Source organism: Cervus canadensis, chromosome 23 (assembly GCF_019320065.1).
Source record: "Cervus canadensis isolate Bull #8, Minnesota chromosome 23, ASM1932006v1, whole genome shotgun sequence".
NCBI lineage: Eukaryota > Metazoa > Chordata > Mammalia > Artiodactyla > Cervidae > Cervus > Cervus canadensis.
Genome location: NC_057408.1, coordinates 17,545,264 through 17,567,930, shown reverse-complemented (window position 1 = coordinate 17,567,930; position 22,667 = coordinate 17,545,264). Strand labels below are relative to the sequence as shown.

At 54.6% G+C, this 22,667-nt stretch overlaps 1 protein-coding gene across 4 annotated transcripts in view; it reads right to left on the bottom strand.

Annotated features, from left to right (window-relative positions):
• Positions 1 to 1,130: 1,130 nt before the first annotated feature.
• SLC66A2 (solute carrier family 66 member 2) overlaps positions 1,131 to 22,667 on the bottom strand; it is a 42,833-nt gene continuing 21,296 nt past the window's right edge. For 3 of the 4 annotated variants that reach the window (XM_043444390.1, XM_043444389.1, XM_043444391.1), the window contains 2 exons: positions 14,379 to 14,595; positions 1,131 to 2,641 (listed from right to left, as the gene is read on the bottom strand). In XM_043444390.1, the coding sequence (XP_043300325.1) occupies positions 2,434 to 2,641; positions 14,379 to 14,595 (425 nt within the window). In that variant the 3' untranslated portion in view covers positions 1,131 to 2,433. The remainder of the gene's footprint in view (positions 2,642 to 14,378; positions 14,596 to 22,667) is intronic. The other variant, XM_043444392.1, reaches the window with a different exon arrangement.

The following is a 22,667-nucleotide window of genomic DNA, read 5'->3' as shown; positions in this document are numbered from 1 at the left end:
CCCCAGGGACCTGAGGGGTGACCCACGTGTCACAGGCAGCACTGTCCCCCAGGGAGCCTGAGGGGTGACCCTGGTGTCACAGGCAGCACTGTCCCCCAGGGATCTGAGGGGCGACCCTGGTGTCACAGGCAGCGCTGACCCCCGGGAGACTGAGGGGCGACCCTGGTGTCACAGGCAGCACTGTCCCCCAGGGATCTGAGGGGCGACCCTGGTGTCACAGGCAGCGCTGTCCCCCAGGGATCTGAGGGGTGACCCTGGTGTCACAGGCAGCACTGTCCCCCAGGGATCTGAGGGGCGACCCTGGTGTCACAGGCAGCGCTGACCCCCGGGAGACTGAGGGGCGACCCTGGTGTCACAGGCAGCGCTGTCCCCCAGGGATCTGAGGGGCGACCCCGGTGTCACAGGCAGCACTGTCCCCTGGGATCTGAGGGGTGACCCATGTGTCACAGGCAGCACTGTCCCCCAGGGATCTGAGGGGCGACCCTGGTGTCACAGGCAGCGCTGTCCCCCAGGGATCTGAGGGGCGACCCTGGTGTCACAGGCAGCACTGTCCCCCAGGGATCTGAGGGGCGACCCCAGTGTCACAGGCAGCACTGTCCCCAGGGATCTGAGGGGCAACCCCGGTGTCACAGGCAGCGCTGTCCCCTAGGGATCTGAGGGGCGACCCTGGTGTCACAGGCAGCACTGTCCCCCGGGAGCCTGACGTGGGTGACCTGAGGGGCGACCCCGGTGTCACAGGCAGTGCTGTCCCCCAGGGATCTGAGGGGCGACCCCGGTGTCACAGGCAGTGCTGTCCCCCAGGGATCTGAGGGGTGACCCACGTGTCACAGGCAGCACTGTCCCCCAGGGATCTGAGGGGTGACCCACGTGTCACAGGCAGCACTGTCCCCTGGGAGCCTGAGGGGTGACCCACGTGTCACAGCGCTGTCCCCCAGGGATCTGAGGGGTGACCCACATGTCACAGGCAGCACTGTCCCCCGGGAGCCTGAGGGGCGACCCCGGTGTCACAGGTAGCGCTGTCCCCAGGGCGGGGTGCCGGCCCAGCACTTCCCTGGATCCCCCGAGGTGAAGGACAGACGGGCCCTTGACTCTGCCCTGGGCCGCGCTCCGACTCCACTCACAAGGCCACACTGGATCCGCGAGCAGTTTATTGAGTTAAAGTCACCCTGACAGGACTGTGGGGCTCCCACACGGGGCATGCAGGGCACCACTGCACCCGGCAACAGACATCTCCCTTCATTTTAAAAAATAAAGATTTTCAGAGCATCTTGCAGGCCAGAGATCTGCACGGGATCCTCAAACACTCAGGAGCTTTTGAGGAAAAGTCAGGAGGAGGAGTCGGCTTTGCACGCATTCCACCGACCGCACGAACACAGGCACTCTGGCAGTGGCCCGGGGAGCACGGACGCCACAGGCCCTCCGCCCAGCAGGAGGGGAAGTGCCTGCAGAAAGCCTGCAGAAGTATCTAGAACACTCACCCGGGAGACTGAGGTGCCCATGTAGACTGAAGAGGGCCAACGTCAGACACAGGGGATGCGGAGGGCCACGCAGAAGGTGGGGGCAGCGTGGGGAAGCCTGCTCCGCCACCCCCTGCCCTGACCCGCAGGTGCCTCCAGGCCTGGAATACGGATGCCTTGGGCTGCGTCTGAAAAGGGCACGGTTCCCAGAGGGAATGGATGCCTGGGGCAGCCCAGTCCTGGACCTGAGCCCCCAGCCTTCCCGGGCGCACCCCAGGCCCACCAGCACCCAGGCCCGCTCCCAACACCCCGGGCCCATGCCGGCCACAGCTCTGCCGGACGTGACTGGGTCCACAGCAGCCTCACCAGGAGGGGCCGGTGGAGCAGCGAGGCCACTAGGGCCTGGAAAGGTGCCACCCTAGGGTTAGGAATCCGGAGCCCGGCGTCCCACGTGGCCCAGCCTGACCCTGCGGTGCGTCACCCCGGCTGGCCTGAGACCGCGGGCCTCTCCGGTGGGGACCCAGGCTCCCAGGTGCTGTTTCTCACTCCTACCACGTCTCACCCATCCTGAGACACCCGGCCTGGCTGCAGGGCCCCCCACCTGCCACGTCAGGGGCCCGGGGCCGGAGACACGGAGGTTCCCGGAGGTCCTGGGTCCCACAGGGTGCAGGACTGCCGCCCGGGGCTGTGAGCTTGCCCCAGGCTCTGGCCAGTGGTGTCCTGAGCTGAAGTGGAAGAGAGGCCTATTTTCTGTCAGCTTAAGAGCACAGCAGCCCCGCCTGGGGAGACCTGCTCATGGAGTCCTGGGCGGCAGAGTGCAGCGTTGGCCCCTGGGCCCTGCCATGCCCAAGAGCCAGAGGCCAGGCGAGTCCCCCACTGCCGGACCCGTCTCGGGGCTGTGGCCTCCGCTGCCCACGTGGAGCATAGGTGGTCGGGCCAGAAGCTTCGGTCCCGCGTGCTCATCCTCCCGGCCGCCTCAAAGAGCCTTTGCGCTGGTGGGGTGGGCCGCGTGGGGGGCTGGCTTCAGTGGGTGGCGGGTGAACACGTAGGCCTGCCCCAGGATGGCCAGGTCCACCAGCACCTGCAGCAGCCCACACACCGAGAACTGCAGGGGCGCCCCGTTCAGCAGGAAGTAGGCCGTCTTGAAGGTGTCTCCACTCGTCCACATGAAGACCATCTTGATGCTGCGGAGACACAGAAGCGGTCAGGGGTCACAGACCGGGGTCAGGGGTCACAGACCACAGTTAGGGGTCACACAGCAGGGTCAAGGGTCTTAACCCAGGGGTCACAGACCGGCGGTCAGGGGACTTAACCCAGGGGTCAGTCAGGGGACATGCCAGACCCTGGCCCACGCTCCTGTCCTGGCCATGAAGTCGCCACGTGCATGGCCGCAGGGACAGGAAGGCCCTTGGGCAGGAGAAGCCTCAGGTCTGCGGGGCAGAGAAGGGTGCCGCAGGGCCAAGCCCATGTGGGCTCACAAATGTCCCGTCCTGGCTGCAGGCACAGCAGGCGTGTGGCCCTCAGCTGACCTGCTATGGCCTCAGGTGGGAGAGGCCTGTCATACCGTGTCCCACCAGCCAAGCTCACAGCACCAGAACTGGCCTGCACCCAGGGCACTGAGCAGGAAACCAGGGGCCTCTCTTGGTAACTCCTGCTCAGCCAGGCTCCTCACTCCCAAGACAGCCTGAGGGGGACCCCCTTCCAGTCATCAGTGTTGCTCCAGGAGTCTCAGACCAGTCCTCGGAGCAGACATGCATCTCTGACCGCTCGCGTCTGCACACACCTCTCAACGTCTAACAGCTGGCTGGCCAGGCACAAGCACCAGCACATTGTTTTCCTGCATAAAATGTTTAAATCAGACCCATTTCCACAGCAGGCGAACCTTATGTGGCTGATTAAGCCAGGCCACAGTTGTGGGGGCAGCTGCCTGTCGGCTGGGAGGACTCCAGGGACAGGATGCAGGTCTGAGCCGTCTGTGCCAAGGGCAGGGCAGGCGCTCTGCGCTCCTGAAGTGTCCCCATCCACCTGGGGTTGGGAGGCCTCTGACCCCAGGCTGGTTCTTATCAGTAAAGCCAGGCGAGGGGCCATGACCCGTGTCCAGGGCAGTGATCCCCACATCCCCAGCTCTGCCCACTGGAGCATCAGACGGATCACACAGAAGCAGGGCAGAAAGTGGACAGTTCCCCTGACCTGCACTCTTGATAGCTAGAGCTTCCAGGATCCTTACTCAGGAGAATGGTTCAGGCTGGGGCTCTGAGCCCAGCCCCCATCTACCCTGCCGCCAGGCGTCTGCGTCCAAACGGCCCTGCAACTCTTGCTGGCTTGTCATCTGGGCTCACACAGTGTTTAAAGACTTTGGTTTTCAGTTAGCTGATATAACTCTGCATTTAAACAGCAGGATTACTACACATCATCAGTCCTTTTTCCCTGGCAGCTTTTGACATTTGACTTTGGTTTCACGGTCTGTGATAGAATGCACATTTGGGACTTGCTGAGTATCTTAAATCCGTACATGGATCTTGCGCCAAATTTGGGAAGTTTTCAGACATCATTTCTTCAACTCTTCTGCACCACTCTCGCCTCGCCTGCATCTCGGGTGACACAAATGTTAGACATCTGCTGCTGTCCCTGAGTCTATTCTCCTTTTCTCCCCAATTTTTTTTTCCTGTTGTTCAGAATGGACGATTTGTATCAATCTTCAAGTTCATTGATTTGTCCTTTGTCATCTCCATTCTACTAATGCACTAATGAAGTATGTTTTCTGTTCAGCTACCGTATTTTTCAATTTTAAAATTTTTAGTTATTTCTCTCATAGCATTTATTTCTCTCCTGTGATGGTCTATCTTTGCATTGATTTCAAGAGTATCTGCTATTGCTCTTTAGAGAATAGTTACACCAGTGCCTTTAAAAGCTGGTAACTCCAGTCCCTGTGTCGATTCTTTGTTGTCTGTTGTCTTTTCTTTTGAGAGTTGTTGAGATTTTCCTAGTCTTCATGGTGAGTAATTTTGGTTTACATCCTGGAGGTTTTTAACACTACATAAGGAGACTCTGTCTTGCTGCAATCCTGTGGAGAATGTTGTTTTTTTTGTTCCAGCAGGAAACTGACATGGTTAAGTTCAAGCTGCAAGCTGTGGCTGGTATTTGGGGACTATGGCTGAATTCAGTTCAGTTTTCAAAACCACTCAGATCTGCACAGCATGGCCAGCAGTCAGTGGCCAGCGTGGGACTTGAGTGGTGGTCTGCCCCAAAGGTCCTGGGGGAACCCCTTTCCACGCCTGAGACAGGAAGCTTTCTGCCCCGTGCACCTTTCTGGGCTTGGGGCTGTGCAGGAGTCCAGACTGACAGATGTGGGAAAACAAGATGTGTCCTGTCATTCATGGAATATGTCCTCCCACAGTCCGCCCGCTCCTGCACCCAGGGCTGCTCCATCCATCTGGTCCTGTCTGTAGGTGCACTCAAGGGAGACATGGGCCTGGTGTGAAAAGACCTGAGATTGGTAGCCTGGGGAGCATCCATCCTGAGAGTGCTGGCCTCTGCTGACTGGTCCCTGTGGATGAGACCTAGTGGGCCCTGGCCGGAGGCTGAGGACCAGGAGGGAGGGTGTCTTGTTGCTGTCCTCTCTTCTATGTGGCATCTTTCCCCACAAACTTGTGCCCCTGTCTCCATCCAAATTCTGTCCTGCTCTGGTGCACCAACTCAGAACTTGAGAGTGAAGTAACAAGTGGCCTGCAGGTGACTCTACATCATGGACACGGAGGGGACTGGGTGGGACCCCCACAGCGGTGTTTGGAAGGAACAGCAGGTGGGGGCACGGGGACCGCCTGGCAGTGGCTGGGGTCAACCTGCACACGTCGAACCCTGGGGAAAGTGCAGAGGCAGGGGGATGAACACACGTGGTGGGCGAATGCACCAGAGTGACCGCTGGGATGAGACCATGTCCACAGCTGCGGCGGGAGCACCGTGTACCGGGGACTGGGCACCAGTGTGGCTGGGCGGCCCCAGGAGGTTGTGGGCATCGTGGCAGACCAGAGCGGCAGAGATGCCGGCCTGCAGCGAGGCTGCTCACAGCTCTTCAGCTCAGAGCACTTCCATTTCAAAGGAAACCCACACCCACAGAACAAGCATTTCCAGGAGAAGCTCCAACAAGCAACCACAATTTCTGCAAATGGCCGTGAAGATGGGAAGAGAACCAATGTCATAAATGACTCTAGTTCCATTCTACAGAATTAAGAGCTAAGACACAGTCTCCCCCAGAGACACCAGAACTTAACAGAAGACCCAAGGACCCTCCCTTCAAAAACAGACACCACATGGTGGCCTGTGCAGTGCCCCTTTTAGAGAGGAGACGCTGAGGCACAAAGAGGTTGGGTGACTCACCCAAGGACACACAGCCAATGCCTCGCAGCGTGGGAAGGGCTGTGGAGGGGTGGCAGAAGGCACAGCTGAGCCCGTCCCAGCTGGTGTCCCTCTGGGCCTGAAGGCACAGGTGTACCTTCACCTTAGCAAGTGGAGACGTGAGGTCAACACCGAGAGCTGGGCTCTGCCTGACACTCACGGACATTTTTAGCTGCCCAGATGCCTCTCCTGGCCTTGGCCCTCAGTTGGCTCTCGCCCCAGAAGCAGGAATCCGACAGCCTTCCGAGGCCCCACAACCAGCCCCACGTGTTGAGGGCTCAGGGCAAATGTTTAATCAAACTGTTCCTGCCAGCCCAAGTGCCACCCTAAGCCAGGTGTGGACACTCTGGACATTCAAGCTGATGTTCCGAACCCCCTGGTCACCCTGGACCCTGCACCCTGTGGGCGTGTGCACAGGCCCAGACCCATTCTCCCCTACGGTGTCAGGCCACCTGTTACCCTCAACAGCTATCAGGTGGGCGAGCCCTGAGGCCCAGTTACCACCGTCCAGCAGGCCAGGGACGTCCTCATGTGTACCAAGGCTGGAGCGTGTCTGCTGCACATGGCAGGGTCTCCAAGAAGACCCCTCCTCGACTGAGGGCCGCCAGCCTGGGGTTTGGATGGCACAGGGAGCTCAGGGCAGGGAGAAGCTGTGGGAGCCGGTCTAGGCAGGCGGGGACTGTCCCCAGGCTGCGTTCTTCAGCTGGGGATGGGCCGGGTGGGCGGCCCGGGAGCTGATTCCTTTCTCTAGTTTCCTCCTCACCCCGGCCCCAACTCCAGCTGCTGCATCCTGTGCCTGACCCTCCCCATGAGTTTAACCCAGGCTCCTGTTACTTCATTCTTGGCGCCAGCATTTTTCCTCCCAAACCGAGCAGCCTGATGACTATTCCTAAAATACTTCTCACCTCGCCCCTGCCCCATCCAGACAACCAGAATGCCTCTCCCAGCCAGCACCCACGTGGCAGAAGCCTCACTCCTGCACCTGCGCCGGCCCCACCGGAGCCCACACACCTGCCTGCCACTCCTCACTCTTACCTCCGAGCCCGCGCCCACACCTCCCCTCCTTCCTGCCCATCCAAAGCTCTCCCAAAATTCAAAACCTACCCAGAACACAGGAGTAGGTCTTTGTGACCATGGGTCACAAGGTTTCTTGGGTGTGACACCAAAAGCATAGAAATTTGTTAAAAAAAAAGATATACTTCATCAAAATTCAAATCTTTTGTGCTGCAGTGTGAAAAGATGGCCTGCAATGGAGAAGATGTATGCAAACCAATAAGAATATTTAAAGATCTCTACCAGTCAATAAGAAAAGACAAGCAATCAAATTTTTACATGGGCAAAAATCTGAACAGACCTTTCTCTAAAGAGACACACAAACGACCAATAATCACAGGAAAAGGTATTTGATGTCATCAGTCATCAGGAAAATGCAAATCAAAGCCACAGGAGACCCGACTTCACACCCACGTGATCAAAAGGTAACAAGTGCTGGTGAGGCTGTGCAAAGGCCAGAATCCCGCACCTCCAGCGAGAACGTAAAATGGCACGGCCGCGACTCCCCAGCTCCACTCCTAAGTGTGTCCAAGACAGAGGAACACACGTCTGCACAGAAACTGGCACACAGACAACACTGCTCTTCACAGCAACCCTGCTCACAGTAGCCAAGAAGACGCCAACCCACCCAGACGTCCAGCGACTGAAGAGGAGATCAGCAGAGCTTGACCTGTGAGCACAGTGGCTGTCACTCAGGAAGGATGGACACTGGCCGCTCACTGTGGACGGCCTTGGGAGCGTCACGGAGAGTGAAAGCAGCAGAGAGGACCACATGCTATGTCATTCCATTTCTCTGATGTGTCCAGAACAGACAGAGCCGTGGAGACAGAAAGCAGATCAGTGGTTCCAAGGCCTGGCCGAGGCGGGGGCAGTGGGGAGCGATCACCAGCGGGCACGAGACTGCTTTTCAGGTGACGAAACGTCCTAAAATTAGACTGGTGATGGCTGCACAGCTCTGTGAATGCACTACAATCCACTGGATGGGGTACTTTAAATGGGTGATGGTGTGACAAGTTACCACTCCATGAAGTTATCTTTGTAAGTTCCAGGGCTTTGGTTGGACTTTGTAAGTTCCAGCCCTCCTCGTCTCCTGACTGGCCCCTGGGTGTGCAAGTGTGGTGTGCACTGTGGTGGAGGTGTGCCTGCGTGTACACACCCACAGGTGCACTCTAATGGGCATCATGCACGGCACCTCCACTCATGATGGCAGGCTCACCACGTGTCAAGGACGACACAGAGGACGATGGGTGGGGGGCTGGGAGTGACACACACGTGGCCCTGGGGAGACGCTGCCCTGATTCCCAAGCAGCTAAGGCCCCAGGCTTGAGGGCAGGTCTGGAGCCGGACCAGGTGAGCACTTCCCAGACACTGGACACTGGACGCTGCTGTCAAAGCCAGGAGTGTCCTGGCTGGGACAAGCCAGCAGCTGGCCCGAACTGCTGCTCCCAGAAGCATCCCCGCCTCACAATACCACACACGTGACCTCCTCCTGGGGCCCCCTCGGCCCGGGCCAGCATTTTCTCTGAACACCGCCCCCAACCGCAGGCTTCCCGCCTGCCCCTCCCTCTCCTCGGTGATAACTGGATCCACCGCTGGTTTTCCCCACATTGGCCCCCTTCACCCGCCCCCAGGCTCTCCAGTAATTACTTGTTGGGGAACATCTTCTAATGCAGCAAAACGCGGAGGAAAGAGAAAGGAACTTGGCTCACAAGCTGCCTTTCAGGGCTGCAGCGCTCATTAGAGACCTTATTTCAAAGCTGCGTCACTTTCTATTACTGGTTCAGAAGCACCATTCCAACTATCGCTTAACATTCTGTAAAGGAAAATCATTCGAAAGTACCTCCTGCATTTCCTCCAAGGTAGAAGCAGCAAAAGCATGCATGTGAGTGTGTGTGTATGAATATGTGTGTGCACATGTGTGAATGTGTGCATGTGTCTGTGTGCATGAGTGAGGGTGCACACCTGTGTGCGTCGGCGCACACCCTCTGGGCAGGTCCCCTGGGAGACAGGCGAAGCTGGACTTTGAGCGGGACCTCACAGCCCCTCCCCTCTTGCACCTCCTGATGGTCTGAGGCTGAGTGTCCCACAGCAGATCAGAGCTGGCCTTGGCTGCAGGGCTTCAAGAGTCTCGAGTCCCAGAAGGTCCAGGGCTGCTCCATCTTGGGGGTGAAACAGAAACCTCTTGGGGGGACACCTGAGGATGCTCAAGTCAGTCCATGTGGTGCAGCTGCTGGGCAGTGGGGACGGGGGCAGGGCAGCCCTGAGCCCAAGTCCTGAGTCCAGGCGTGGACACTGGAGAGGGCGGGAGGGCTCTGGTCCTGAGCTCTGGACAGGAGGAGCCAACCTCAGGGGGCTTCTGTGTCCTCGCCAGTGGGGCTGTCCACCGGCCAGGGTGTTGCGGGCTGGGGTAGGTTCTGGTTTCAGGCTGAATCGGGCCACCACACACACACCCAGCATGCCGCCTTCTCTCCTCCAGGCTGGGGTGTGGACAGGTGAGGGGCGCTTCCCTCACGACCCCACCCTCCTCGCTTCCGCCTGGGAGCCAGCCATCTGCCCGCCAGGAGTCTGGCTGCAAAGTGTCGGGCTGGACACTCAGGGAACCCCAGCCACCACAGCTCAGGCTCCCTGAACCCACAGGCACAGGGCGCTGGCCCTGGGGGCACAGGTCAGACCAGCCTCAGCTGCACAGGGACACCTGGAGTCTCCTTCTCAGGATCATGGAGTCAGACTCACTGACCTTCGACAGCCAAGCCGTTCTGGGTGCTGGGGACACTGCACTGAGCAAGGAAAGAAGGCCCCTGCCCTGGGGACAGTGTGACAACTTTGTCAGGGACAGAGCAGAGACCAGGCTGGGGCCAAGGGAAGACCCCCGAGAGGACACACAGAGCCCAGGCGCCCATGAGCTGGGCTGAGAGAAGCAGACGCTGGGGCGGCCTGTTTAACACAGCGGATTCAGATTTGATCCACTGTCACATGAACATCCCTTCATCTTAGAGGTTCTCTTACACAGACTTCTGTGAAGAAGAACTAATTTTACAGAAAACAAAACTGCACGAGGCTCCAGGCCTGCACTTTCTCTTCAAGCACTCAGCCTGCTCACTCACTAAGAAAGAGAGTTGGTTCAGTTGTCATTTCTGACTCTCTTGTGACCCCGTGGACTGTAGCCCACCAGGCTCCTCTGTCCCCGGGTGCTGGGCCTTTAAAAGCACACAGAGCAAGGTCACCCTGCATGGACCCCAGCCCGATGCCCAGGAACAAGAAGCACACCCCTGCCCTGAGCCTGGGGCCCCATTGCCGCCTGTCACTGGCATGGCCCCGCATCACCTGCACCATCAGCTGGCAGGGGGCGTGGGCAGCAGTGCAGGATGGCCCCAGGACCGGCCCTGCAGACCCCCTGGAGCCTGACCGTCCTGGGCTCGCAGAACCATCCATCCTCATCACGCCGCCCCCAGAGCCGGCTTTCGGGCCGGCAGCTGCTTGTCATCAAGTCAGTCTCCTTAACGAGGACGAGTGCGGTCTGGAGAGGACCCTGCAGGCGGAGCCAACTGGAGCAGCGACGTATGTCTGGGGCAGACACCGGCCTCCTCCACAGGCTCGGGCCCGCTCAGAACCCGCCAGCTGATGGCTGGGTCTCTACCCCACGCGAGGCTGGGGCTGCGGCACCTCCGGGCCTTCTCACACCCCGCTGCCTGCCGCCCCAGGGAAACGCTCTGCCTCTGCGTCCTCACACCCGCACCCCAATGTCGCCTTCACGCCAGCACCCTGACCCCTCACACCAGCACCCCGACCCCTCATATCCCATACCCCGACCCCTCACACCCCTCATACCGACCCCTCACCCCAGCACCCCAACCCCTCACACCCACACCCCGACCCCTCACCCAAGCACCCTGACCCCTCACACCAGCACCCTGACCCCTCACCCCAGCACCCCGACCCCTCACCCCAGCACCCCGACCCCTCACACTTGCACCCTGACCCCTCACACCTGCACCCCGACCCCTCACCCCAGCACCTTGACCCCTCACACCAGCACCCTGACCCCTCACACCAGCACCCCGACCCCTCACACCCACAGCCCGACCCCTCACACCCCCACACGACCCCTCACTGCAGCACCCCGACCCCTCAGACCCCTCACTGCAGCACCCCGACCCCTCAGACCCCTCACACTGACCCCTTGCCCCAGCACCCTGACCTCTCACAGCCCACACCCCAACCCCTCACACCCCAGCAACCCAACCACCTCACACCAGCACCCTGACCCCTCACACCAGCACCCCAACCCCTCACATCCCACACCCCGACCCCCTCACACCCCACATCCCAACCCCTCAGACCCCAGCACCCCGCCCCTCATACCCCAGCACCCTGACCCATCACACCAGCACTCTGACCCCTCACACCCCACACCCTGACCCCTCACACCAGCACCCTGACCCCTCATATCCCACACCCCAACCCCTCACACCCCACACCCCGCCCCCTCACATCAGCACCCTGACCCCTCACACCCCCACCCCGACCCCTCACACCCCGCACCCCAACCCCCTCACACCAGCACACTGACCCTCACATCAGCACCCCAACCCCCTCATACCAGCACCCTGACCCTCATACCCCACACCCCAACCCATCACACCAGCACCCTGTGGAGGTGGGTAGGTGGAGTCAGGTGAGGAGGCACCAGGGGAGAGGGGCTTGTGGTCGCAGAGCACAAGACCACATGCATCCCTCACGTCCTAAAGTCAAGACCTCCTCAGACAGCACTGCTCGCCCCCACACAGCTCCCCAGGCTCCCCTCCAAGTGCCAGGAACTTCTGCTCATCCTGTCACTCCCGTGGTCACCCCCCCCACCCCACCGAGGCCAGAAGTGGGATGGCTACACCCGTGGCTGCACTTCTGCAGAGTAGCCCCAACCTCTGTGGTCCGGCCAGGCGTCTTTCCAACATCACCTTAGCTGGATGAGTCACTGCAGCCCCACCAGGGACGTGGTACCCACCGGGGCCTTTTGCAACTTTCGCCACTGTGCACAAATTCTCCAAGAATTAGCCCAATTGGCTAGGTACCCACAGTGGTAAATTTTCCATGTTCATAAATGCATCCCCAAGGGTTCTCCTATTTCCCAAAAGTGACATAGAGAATCAACTATTTCAGTCCTTCATTAGTTCATTCAATAAATATTTACTGAGCTGCTGTAATTTTCCAAACACTGTGTCAGATGTTAGGGAAAGAAATGAATGGGATGCAGTCCATGTCCTCAAGTCATCAGTCAAGTGGATGAGCTGGCAAGTTGAAACATGGTTAAGCTGTGGTTTTCCAGTAGTCATGTACAGATGTGAGAGGTGGACCATACAGAAGACTGAGTGTCAAAGAATCGATGCTTTAGAACTGTGGTGTTGGAGAAGACTCTTGAGAGTCCCTTGGACTGCAAGGAGATCCAACCAGTCAATCCTAAAGGAAATCAACCCTGAATATTCACTTAAAGGACTGAAGCTGAAGTTCCAATACTTTGGACACCTGATGTAAAGAGCTGACTCACTGGAAAAGACCCTGATGCTGGGAAAGATTGAAGGCAGGAGGAGAAGGGGACAACAGAGGATGAAATGGTTGGATGGCATCACTGACTCGATGGACATGACTTTGAGCAAAGTCCAGGAGACAATGAAGGGCAGGGAAGCCTGGCATGCTGCAGTTCATGGGGTCGCAGAGTTGGACCTGACTTAGTGACTAAACAACAATAGGGGAAAACAATAAAATGACAATGGCTTTCTCATCAGAAGCCGTGGAGACCAGAAGGAAACGGCACATTTTTCAAGGTCTAAAAGAAAAGATCAAACCAGATACTACATTAGCAGAAACATCCTTCAGATGAAAGGGTATCAAGACATTCTCAGGTGAGGGGAAAGTGAAAAAACCTGCCATCACCTGATACCCTTAAAGGCTGGTTTCAGAAATTTCTCAGAACAAGGGAGAAAAAAACAAGAAAAGGAATATTGGAGTAGGAAGGAAGACAGAATATCATAAGCAAAAATAAAGGTAAATACAATATTCCTCTTCAATTTTATGCATTATGCTGATTGAAGCAAAAATTATAACATTATCTGATGTTCTAAATACAAATAGAGAAAATATTTAAGAAAATTATAAGTGGAGGGGAACATTTTATGTATATAATATATAATGTATTAAATACATCATCAAGGGAGGTAAAGTTTCTACCCTGCATCTAAAGTGGTAAAATGATGACACAATTATGTGATAAGTTCTATACGCATAATATATTACTTAGACAAGTCACTAAAAAATCTGTACAGAGAGACACTCACTCAAAAGCCCTATAGATAAATAACCACTAAATAATAACTCCCCCTTCTCACCTCCTCCAGCCCCTGGCAACCACCATGGTACCTTCTATGAATTTGACAACTCTAAGCTCATATAAGTGCAATCACATAGTATTTGTCTTTGTGATTGGCTTATTCCACTGAGCATCGTGTCCTCAAATTTCCCTACTGGAACCCATGTCAGAATTTCCTTCCTGTTAAGACTGATTAATTTTCCACTGTATGGATGGACATGTTTTGCTTATCCATTCAACCACTGATGGACACTTGGGTGGTTGCTATGTTACGAACATGGGCTTACAATATCTGTTCAAGACCATGCTTTCAATTCTCTTGGTTATACACCCAGAAGCAGAATTGCTGGGTCACATTCAGGAGACATAAGAAACTCCAGTTCAATTCCTGGGTTGGGAAGATCCCCTGGAGGAGGGCATGGCAACCCACTCCAGTATTCTTGCCTTGAGAATCCCATGGACAGAGGAGCCTGGTGGGCTACTGTCCATGGGGTCACAAAGAGTCAGACATGACTGAAACAACTTAGCACACAGTAGCTCCATTTTTAATATTTTGAGGAAATGCCACACTGTTTTCCACAGAAGCTGCACCATTTTGCTTCCCACTAACAGAACACAAGAATTCCAATTTTTGCACATCCTCACCAACTCTTGCTGTTCTTCTGACAGTCCCCGTTTGAATGCGTGAGAGGCAGTGTCTCTGCAGTTTTCACTGTATGGGTCTTTCTCCTCCTTGGTTAAGTTAATTCCTAAGCACTTTACACTTCCTGATGTTATTGCAAATAAACTGTTTTTGCTCCATCGGGAAGTGCCTGGACCTGTTCCTGGTGGTGTCCAGCGGAAGGATCTGCTGTGTCATCTCTGCATTAAAGGGCTTGAACCTTCTGCCTTCTGGAGACATCTGTAGACCCCCACCCCATCCATGGCTCGCGGTGAGCTGCTTCACAGGAGGCTCTTGGCCTCCCCTCACCTGCTGCACACAAACTCACCTGCTTGCACACCAAGAGGTCAGGAGACCAATGAGAAAACCGAAACTACTCGTGAACTGGCAGTTTTCCTAGCAGAACTGACCACCAAGCAGCCATACCTGTACATCTGATTTCTGCCCCTACCTCATGCCCTCCGTGGACTGGTGGCGGTGGTTGCGATAGAGCTGCGGCACACCCAGCATGGCCTCGGTCAGCACGGCCAGGAAGCCCAGGGTCTCCACAAAAAGGGCCGAGTCAATGGACAGGTAGGTGATGTAGCCCGCCACGCCAGTGAAGGCCAGGACACACTGCACATAGTCCGCAAAGCTGCTCCAGTGCCAGAAGTGGTGTGGGTCGAAGTCTAGGGCAAAAGAGAGAGACATGAACCGGGAGTGGGGTTGAGGGCGAGGCCAGCGTGGGGAGGATGCGGTCGAGGAGGGAGAGGTCAGCGTAAGGAGGATGCAAGCGAGGAGGGCGAGGTCAGCATGAGAAGGACACATGGGAGGAGGGTGAGGTCAGCGTGAGGAGGACGTGAGTGAGGAGGACGTGAAAGAGGAGGGCAAGGTCAGCATGAGGAGGACGCGAGTGAGGAGGGTGAGGTCAGCGTGAGGAGGACGTGAGTGAGAAGGATGTGAAAGAGGAGGGCGAGGTCAGCATGAGAAGGACGCGAGTGAGGAGGGCGAGGTCAGCGTGAAGAGGACACGAGTGAGGAGAATGCGAGTAAGGAAGGCAAGGTCAGCGTGAGGAGGATGCGAGCGAGGACGGCGAGGTCAGCGTGAGGAGAACACAAGTGAGGAGGATGCGAGTGAGGAGGGCAAGGTGAGCGTGAGGAGGACGCGAGTGAGGAGGATGCGAGTAAGGAGGGCAAGGTCAGCGTGAGGAGGACACGAGTGAGGAGGACGTGAAAGAGGAGGGTGAGGTCAGCATGAGGAGGACACTGGCGAGGCGGTGAGGTCAGTGTGAGGAGGATGTGAGCGAGGAGGGCAAGCTCAGCATGAGGAGGCCATGAGTGAGGAGGGTGAGGTCAGCATGAGGAGGATGCGGGTGAGGGTGAGGTCAGCGTGAGGAGGATGCGGGTGAGGGCGAGGTCAGCGTGAGGAGGATGCGGGTGAGGAGGGTGAGGTCAGCGTGAGGAGGCCGCGAGTGGGAGGGCAAGGTCAGCGTGCAGAGGACGCGAGTGAGGAGGGCGAGGTCAGTGTGAAGAGGACGCGAGGGAGGAGGACACAAGTGAGGAGGGCGAGGTCAGCATGAGGAGGACGCGAGTGAGGAGGACACGAGTAAGGAGGGCAAGGTGAGCGTGAGGAGGACGCGAGTGAGGAGGATGCGAGTAAGGAGGGCAAGGTCAGCGTGAGGAGGACACGAGTGAGGAGGACGTGAAAGAGGAGGGTGAGGTCAGCATGAGGAGGACACTGGCGAGGCGGCGAGGTCAGTGTGAGGAGGATGTGAGTGAGGAGGGCAAGCTCAGCATGAGGAGGCCATGAGTGAGGAGGGTGAGGTCAACATGAGGAGGATGCGGGTGAGGGTGAGGTCAGCGTGAGGAGGATGCGGGTGAGGGCGAGGTCAGCGTGAGGAGGATGCGGGTGAGGAGGGTGAGGTCAGCGTGAGGAGGCCGCGAGTGGGAGGGCAAGGTCAGCATGCAGAGGACGCGAGTGAGGAGGGCGAGGTCAGTGTGAAGAGGACGCGAGGGAGGAGGACACAAGTGAGGAGGGCGAGGTCAGCATGAGGAGGACGCGAGTGAGGAGGGCGAGTTCAGTGGTTAGAGGACACGGGTGAGGAGGTCAAGGTCAGTGTGAGGAGGACGCGAGTGAGGAGGGCAAGGTCAGCGTGTTGAGGATGCGAGTGAGGAGGGTGAGGTCAACATGAGGAGGATGCGAGTGAGGAGGGCAAGGTCAGCGTGAGTAGGACATGGGTGAGGAGGGCGAGGTCAACATGAGGAGGACACAGGTGAGAAGGTCGAGGTCAATGTGAGGAGGACGTGACTTAGCATACTCAGGTACTTGAAAAAATATCTGTCCCCCAGTCCTAGGGCTGCAGGACGCTGGCACAAGCCTGGACGGGAGAATGGTGCCCAGAGAAAAGCCTGGCATCACACATGTCCGCCCATCCCCAGGGAGGGCCCCGGGGTTCACCCTGGCTCCGGCAGGCTGCAGGGTCCATGTGACCACCTCCCCCATCTTATTCCCTTCAGGCTGTCACTGTCTCCAGTCTGCTGGTCCCCGTCCCACTGTGTCACAGGCAGGTTCAGCAAAGCTGTTTTAGCCAAAAAAATTCATCCATACAAATGCCAGAAACGGAGCACAGTGAAGGGCAGAGGTCACCCTGTAGGTGCTCAGTGGCACCGGCACCCTGTCGAGCCCCTCCCTCAGTGAACACTGAGGACAGGACCCCTCCCTGAATCCATGTGACAGACATGCAGGGGAACATGAAAACCAAACAGTGGGGTTAAAACGGGGGAGAGGGCGTCCCTGGGAGCGTGAGGTTCCCAGAGCCTGGCCACCACCTGCCAAAGAGCTCGGTTACATGGCTGCCATTTGCCAAGTCTGCAAAAAGATCTATGTTTACACAAAGAAAATACGAAATTGCATTTTATGTAACTAAACTCATTTGTGACAAAAAACAAAGACTCAGATAAATTTAAAGAATTCCTTTTGAAACATATAGTCAGATGAGCCCTCACCCACTTTCTGCCCCCAGCACGACAGACGGAGCAGCCGCCTCCCATCAGCCTGGCACCCTCGAGGGCCCTGAGCAGGCGAGCCAGGTCACGCAGGAGGAACCTCATGCTGGCAGGATGCACTGCACATGCCAGCCCCCAGGACTCAATGCTCAGGGACCTGCCTCTTCCGAAGGGTTAGAGCCAAATAATTCACTTCACGAGGGGCAACCCTGGTGGCTCAGTGGTAAAGGAGCTGCCTACAATGCAGGAGACTCAGGTTCAACTCCTGGGTTAGGAAGATCCCCTGGAGAAGGGCATGGCAACCCACTCCAGTATTCTTGCCTGGAGAATCCCACGGACAGAGGAGCCTCGTGGGCTACAGTCCATGGGGTGGCAAAGAGTCAGACATGAGTAAACAGGCATACACAATGCAAGAACCTACGCGACAAGAACATGGATCTTTTTATGGTGACTAATTGTGTGATGAGCTGCAGTAATGAGCCTGATTCCTGCTGTTCGGGTTTATAGACCTTCACCTTGTGGGTCAGACTCCACACTCCAGACGGAACTCACGCATCACAGCTCTCAGATTATTGCCCAACAGTCCCACCACCTGAGCACCCACTGCTGCAGCTGTGATGACAGTGTGATCATCGCAACCACCAGGATTGCTGGGACAACCCCCAGCAGTAAACCCAACTCCAAAGCAGAACCAGAATTCGCCTTCTGCAGCTGAAGCCCAGGTCCACCAGAGGACCACACCCAGGAACTAGCTGGCAGCCCAGGCAAGAGGGCAAGTGGGGCAGGGGGAGGCAGGCAGGACCAGGAGGGGACATTGGGTGTGGCCCCACAGCATCACCAGGCTCTGCCTCTGAGTAGGGGTGGGGGGCCTAGAAACAGTTATGCAACTTGCCTACAGTTCTACGGTTAGGAGCCACAGGACCAAATAGACATGGTTTGAATGAAGAACTCAAGGGTGTTTTCTCAAAGGGTCCTAATGATTGTAATGAGACATCATCATCAATAAGCATGAATTCCAATAAAGGAGTAAATCTGCCCAATTCAATGCTTGTTTGACGAACAGCACTCAGAGAACAAGATCCAGGAGGCTGGTTTGTGCCTCCAAGGCCAGCACCACTTGGAGACCGCTGCGTGCCCTCTCTAGGGGTGCAGGGGTGTCGTCCCTGAGGACAGGAAAGGGCATGAGGAGGCGGGATCAGAGCTGGTCAGGGGGAAAGAGGACAAGTCACAACCAACTCCCACTTCCCGAAGCCTGTCCCTGCTGTATCTCAGGCAGAGAAACGTCTCTTTCAGGAGCTCCACGGACCACTGTTTCTGACGTTCCAGGAAAACATACTAGCACCTGGGAGTGGCTGGCCCCTTCCAAGAGGATACATCATCGAAACATGAGAGGAAGGAGAAAGAACCTTCACATGCATTTTAACAATATTTATCACATATCCAAGACAAAAGAGGAAGGCAAAGTGTGATGAGATCAAGGAGACCAAGAGCCCCACAGATGACCAGCTGCATTTCCCAGAATTAACCTCAAGAATGTCTAAAGCCCACAAAAACATCCACCATTCAGCAAACTAAAATTCACAATGTCTGACATCTGATCAACAATGACCATAGGAAATGGTAACCAAGTGGGTGAATATATATGATTTTTTTTTATCATTTAAATCTTATTAACAGATAAGTCTCCCCTGGTGGCTCAGATGGTAAAGAATCCTCCTGCAATGCAGGAGACCTGGGTTTTATCCCTGCGTCGAGAAGATCCCCTGGAGAAGGTAATGGCAACCCACTCCAGTATTCTGGCCTGGGAAATCCCATGGACAGAGGAGACTGGTGGGCTACAGTCGAAGGGGTTGCAAAGAGTCAAACATGACTGAGCGGCTAGCACACACACACACACACAGGGGCTATTTAAACAAAGAAGGACAAGGTAGCAGTGGGTTTTAGCACATGTAAAGTTAACCATTTAACAACAATTACACCAAGGTGGGCAGGGTATAAACAGATATATGTGTTTCCACTAAGATCAGGACCAAAGCAAGCAAGTTCACTCTCATCACATCTAATCAACACTGTATTGGAGGCACTATCCAGAGCAATCAGGCAAGAAAAGGGGGGAGAGGAAGAAGTAAAATGATCCATATTCGCAGATGACATGATCTTCTTATCAAATATATAGGGAACCCATTAAAGCCCATGAAAACAAACAAATGAGCTCAGCAAGATTGCAGGCTATCAGAGCGACTTATAAAAGTAAATTGCATTTCTACACAGTAGCAGTGAACAATCAGAAACTGAAGTTTAAAAGCAATACCTTACATGATACCATATAAATATGAAATACTTAGGGACAAATCTGACAACGTGCAAGATGGGTACACTGAAAACTGCAAAACACTGCTGAGGGAAACCAAAGAAGACATAAGTAAGAGGAGAGCCTACGGACCTCCTATGCTGGAAGTCTCAATGCTGTCGTGTCGAAGCCTCCAAGACCAGCCACGGGTCTGGTGATCTTCAGGGGGACTCACCCAGCATGCTGGCGTAGTCCCAGCTGTGACACATGGCCACAGGACACACAGCTGAGTCAACGAAGGGAAAGGCAACTGGGCAGTGCCCAGAGGACTCCAGCTATGGCTTCCAGGAGCCTCTCCCTCGCATGAGCTTTATCCTCCAGAAACAGACAGTGACCAGGGGAGCTCACCAAGGCCTCAGTACCCAGAGTTTTTACTGGGGGCTGGTCGCATGACACCTTCCGCTTAACACACACTGAAATTCCAAATTTCCATAAAGACAACAGGTGTCCAGACAACTGAAGCACAGAGAGCACCTCTCGCCAATTCTGGGAACAACGGGAAGTCTCCCAAAATCCAAGTTCCCAGACATCACTCGGGGGCCCACTGGGGAGGCAGGCCTTTCTAAGGACAGCAGCCCCAGGGTGGCTGTGGTAACACTCTCTGCACAATCATAATGATGACTAGTCTTCCCAGATTATAGATTCAAGATAACCCCAACCAAAGTCCTAGCATGCTTTATGTAGAAAGTGACAAATTAACCCTAAAATCCACGTGGAAATGCAAAGCACACAGAACAGAGAACAAAGCTGGAGGACTAACACTACCTGATCCCAACCTCAGTACCAAGCCAGTAATTAGGACAGTGTGGTGCTGGCACAGGAACCGAGAAATAAATCATCAGAACAGAGTCCAGAAACGGACCCACACACAGAGAGCTGACTTCTGACAGAGATGCATAGGTGATGTAGTGGAGGAAAAAGACAGTCTTTGGACATCCACACGCAAAGGCAGTAAAGTTGAATCCATACCTCACACCAGAAACAAAAAGTAACTCACAGTTAATTAGATCACAAATCTAAATGTGAAACCTAAAACTTCCAGGGAAAAAACCAGGGAGAAACCTTTGTGGCCTTGAGTTTGACAAAGATGCCTCAGATCTGACACCAAAAACACAATCAACAACAGAACAAACTAATAAGCTGGGCTTCATAAAAAATTTAAAACTTTTTCTTGTCAGAAGAAATTGCTAAAAGAATGAAAAGACAAAGCACAGACAGGGAGAAGATACTGCAAACCATGTATCTGATGAAAGGACCTGTATCTAAAATATTAAAAACTCACAACTCAATAAGAACAACTTTTAAAGGGACAGAAAACCTGGATACTTCACCAATGAAGATTATAAGGATGACAAACAAGCACATGAAAAGATGTGACATCATTAGTGAAATGCAAAGTAAGACAACAATGAAATGCCACCACAGACCTATCTGAATGGAAAAAAATTTTTTTAAAAAGGTCCATACAAAGTATTGATGAGGATGCAAAGCAACTGGAATTCACACACTGCTGGTTGGAATGCAAAATGGTACAGCACTTTGGAAGACAGTGCAACAATTTCTTTAAAAATTAAACATACACTTACCATATGATCCAGCCAGTCCACTGCTAGGTATATACCCAAGAGAAAAGAAAGCACATGTTCATATAAGACCTGTACACAAGAGTTCATTCACAGCAGTTTTATTTGTAACAATCAAAAACTGGAAATGATCCAAATATCCATCAATCTGTTAATAAACAGAAAACTTGTAATATAACCATATAACTCAACAATAAAAAGGAACAAACTGTTGATACACTCTACACTGTGGACAAATTTCAAAACAATTATGCTCAGTCAAAGAAACCAGACAAAACAGTATGTACTGGATGGTTCCAAATTCTGGTAAAATTCCAGTAAATGTGTTAAATTCTAGTAAATGCAAATGAATTGTGACAGAAAGCAGATTAGTGTTTAGGGTAGGCAGGGGGTCACAAAGAGGAAAACTGGGGGATGACCAGCACGTTCACTGTCTTGGTCTGGGCAAAGGTTGTACACAGGCCCAAACTGACCAGAGTTTCACACTTTGATGCACTTATTGCATGCTGATCAGACCTCAGTAAAGCTGCTAAAAGGAAACAGAGCTGCTTGAGCGGACAGGGAGTTCAGAGGGGCCTGAGGAGCAAGGGCAGGGGGACAGGCCCTCCGTCTCGGGAAGCCTACTCTCATGGCTGAGTCTCAAGAGCTGTACGTGGGCTGGATGAGACCTGGTGTGGCTTTATCTGCCAGTTATCTGGGATAAGGAAGGGGCCGGCTTCCCAGTTAAGGCCTTCCCGGGTCTCACTGACCATCTCTGCCGCTCGGGCTCCCTCAGGTGCAAGGATGGGCCCCATGTCCTCACATGAGGGAACTGCCAGCATCCCAACTCCGCCCCGTCACAGCCCGGGGCAATGGGCACCACCAGCATCCTTGAAGGTCGCCACACCCCACGACAGAGCCCCTAGCTGCCTCCGGACAGGCTTCCTCCAGGTCACAGAGCCAGGAGGGAACACTGCTGGAGCCCGTCCACCTCTCTGCCTCCTGGACTTGCAGGTAGCTAAGGACGCCCCCAAGGGACATGCTCTCAACATATCCTCAGTGCATGGGCCAAGGACCAGGCAACCCTGGGGGGCTGCACCCAAGGGCTCCTGAGGACCTGAGTTGTCCAACCACAGACGGTACACAGAGGCCGGGAGAGGAAGCATGAGGGCTGCTGCAGGGAAGACACACATGTCCCGTTCCCCTTGGAGAGGACAGGACCAAGAAAGGCTCTGCAAGACACTAAAGCATGATAATCTACAAAACAAGCACCACTTACAACTCCCAAAAGAGAAGAAGTAAACATTCCTTTTGAATATATATGATTTACAACAATAAGACAAACAACCCAATTAAAAAATGATAAGGACCCAAATAAATATTTCTCTAAAGATACACAAATGGCCAACAAGCACATGAAAAGATGCTCAACATCACGAATTGTAAAAGGAACTCAAATCAAAACCATAATGAGATATCACTTCACAGTTACTATGATGGCAAAAGTGAAAAAGACAATAGAAAGTCTTGATGAGAATGTAGAGAAACTGGAAACTTCATACACAGCTGATAGGAATGTAAAATGGTGTAGCCATTTTAAAATGTGGTCCAGCAGTCCCTCAAATGATGAAACATGGAGTTACCACACAGCCCAGCAACTCTATTCTTATGTAAATGCCCCAAAGAACTGAAAACCTTCTTGTTCATGTGAAAACTTCCCATGATTACTCACAGCAGGACTATTCACAACAAGCCAAAAGGTAGAAACAACCCAACTGTCCAAAACAACCCAAATGTCCATCACTGGACACATGGATAAACAAAATGTGGTCCAGCCACACAGT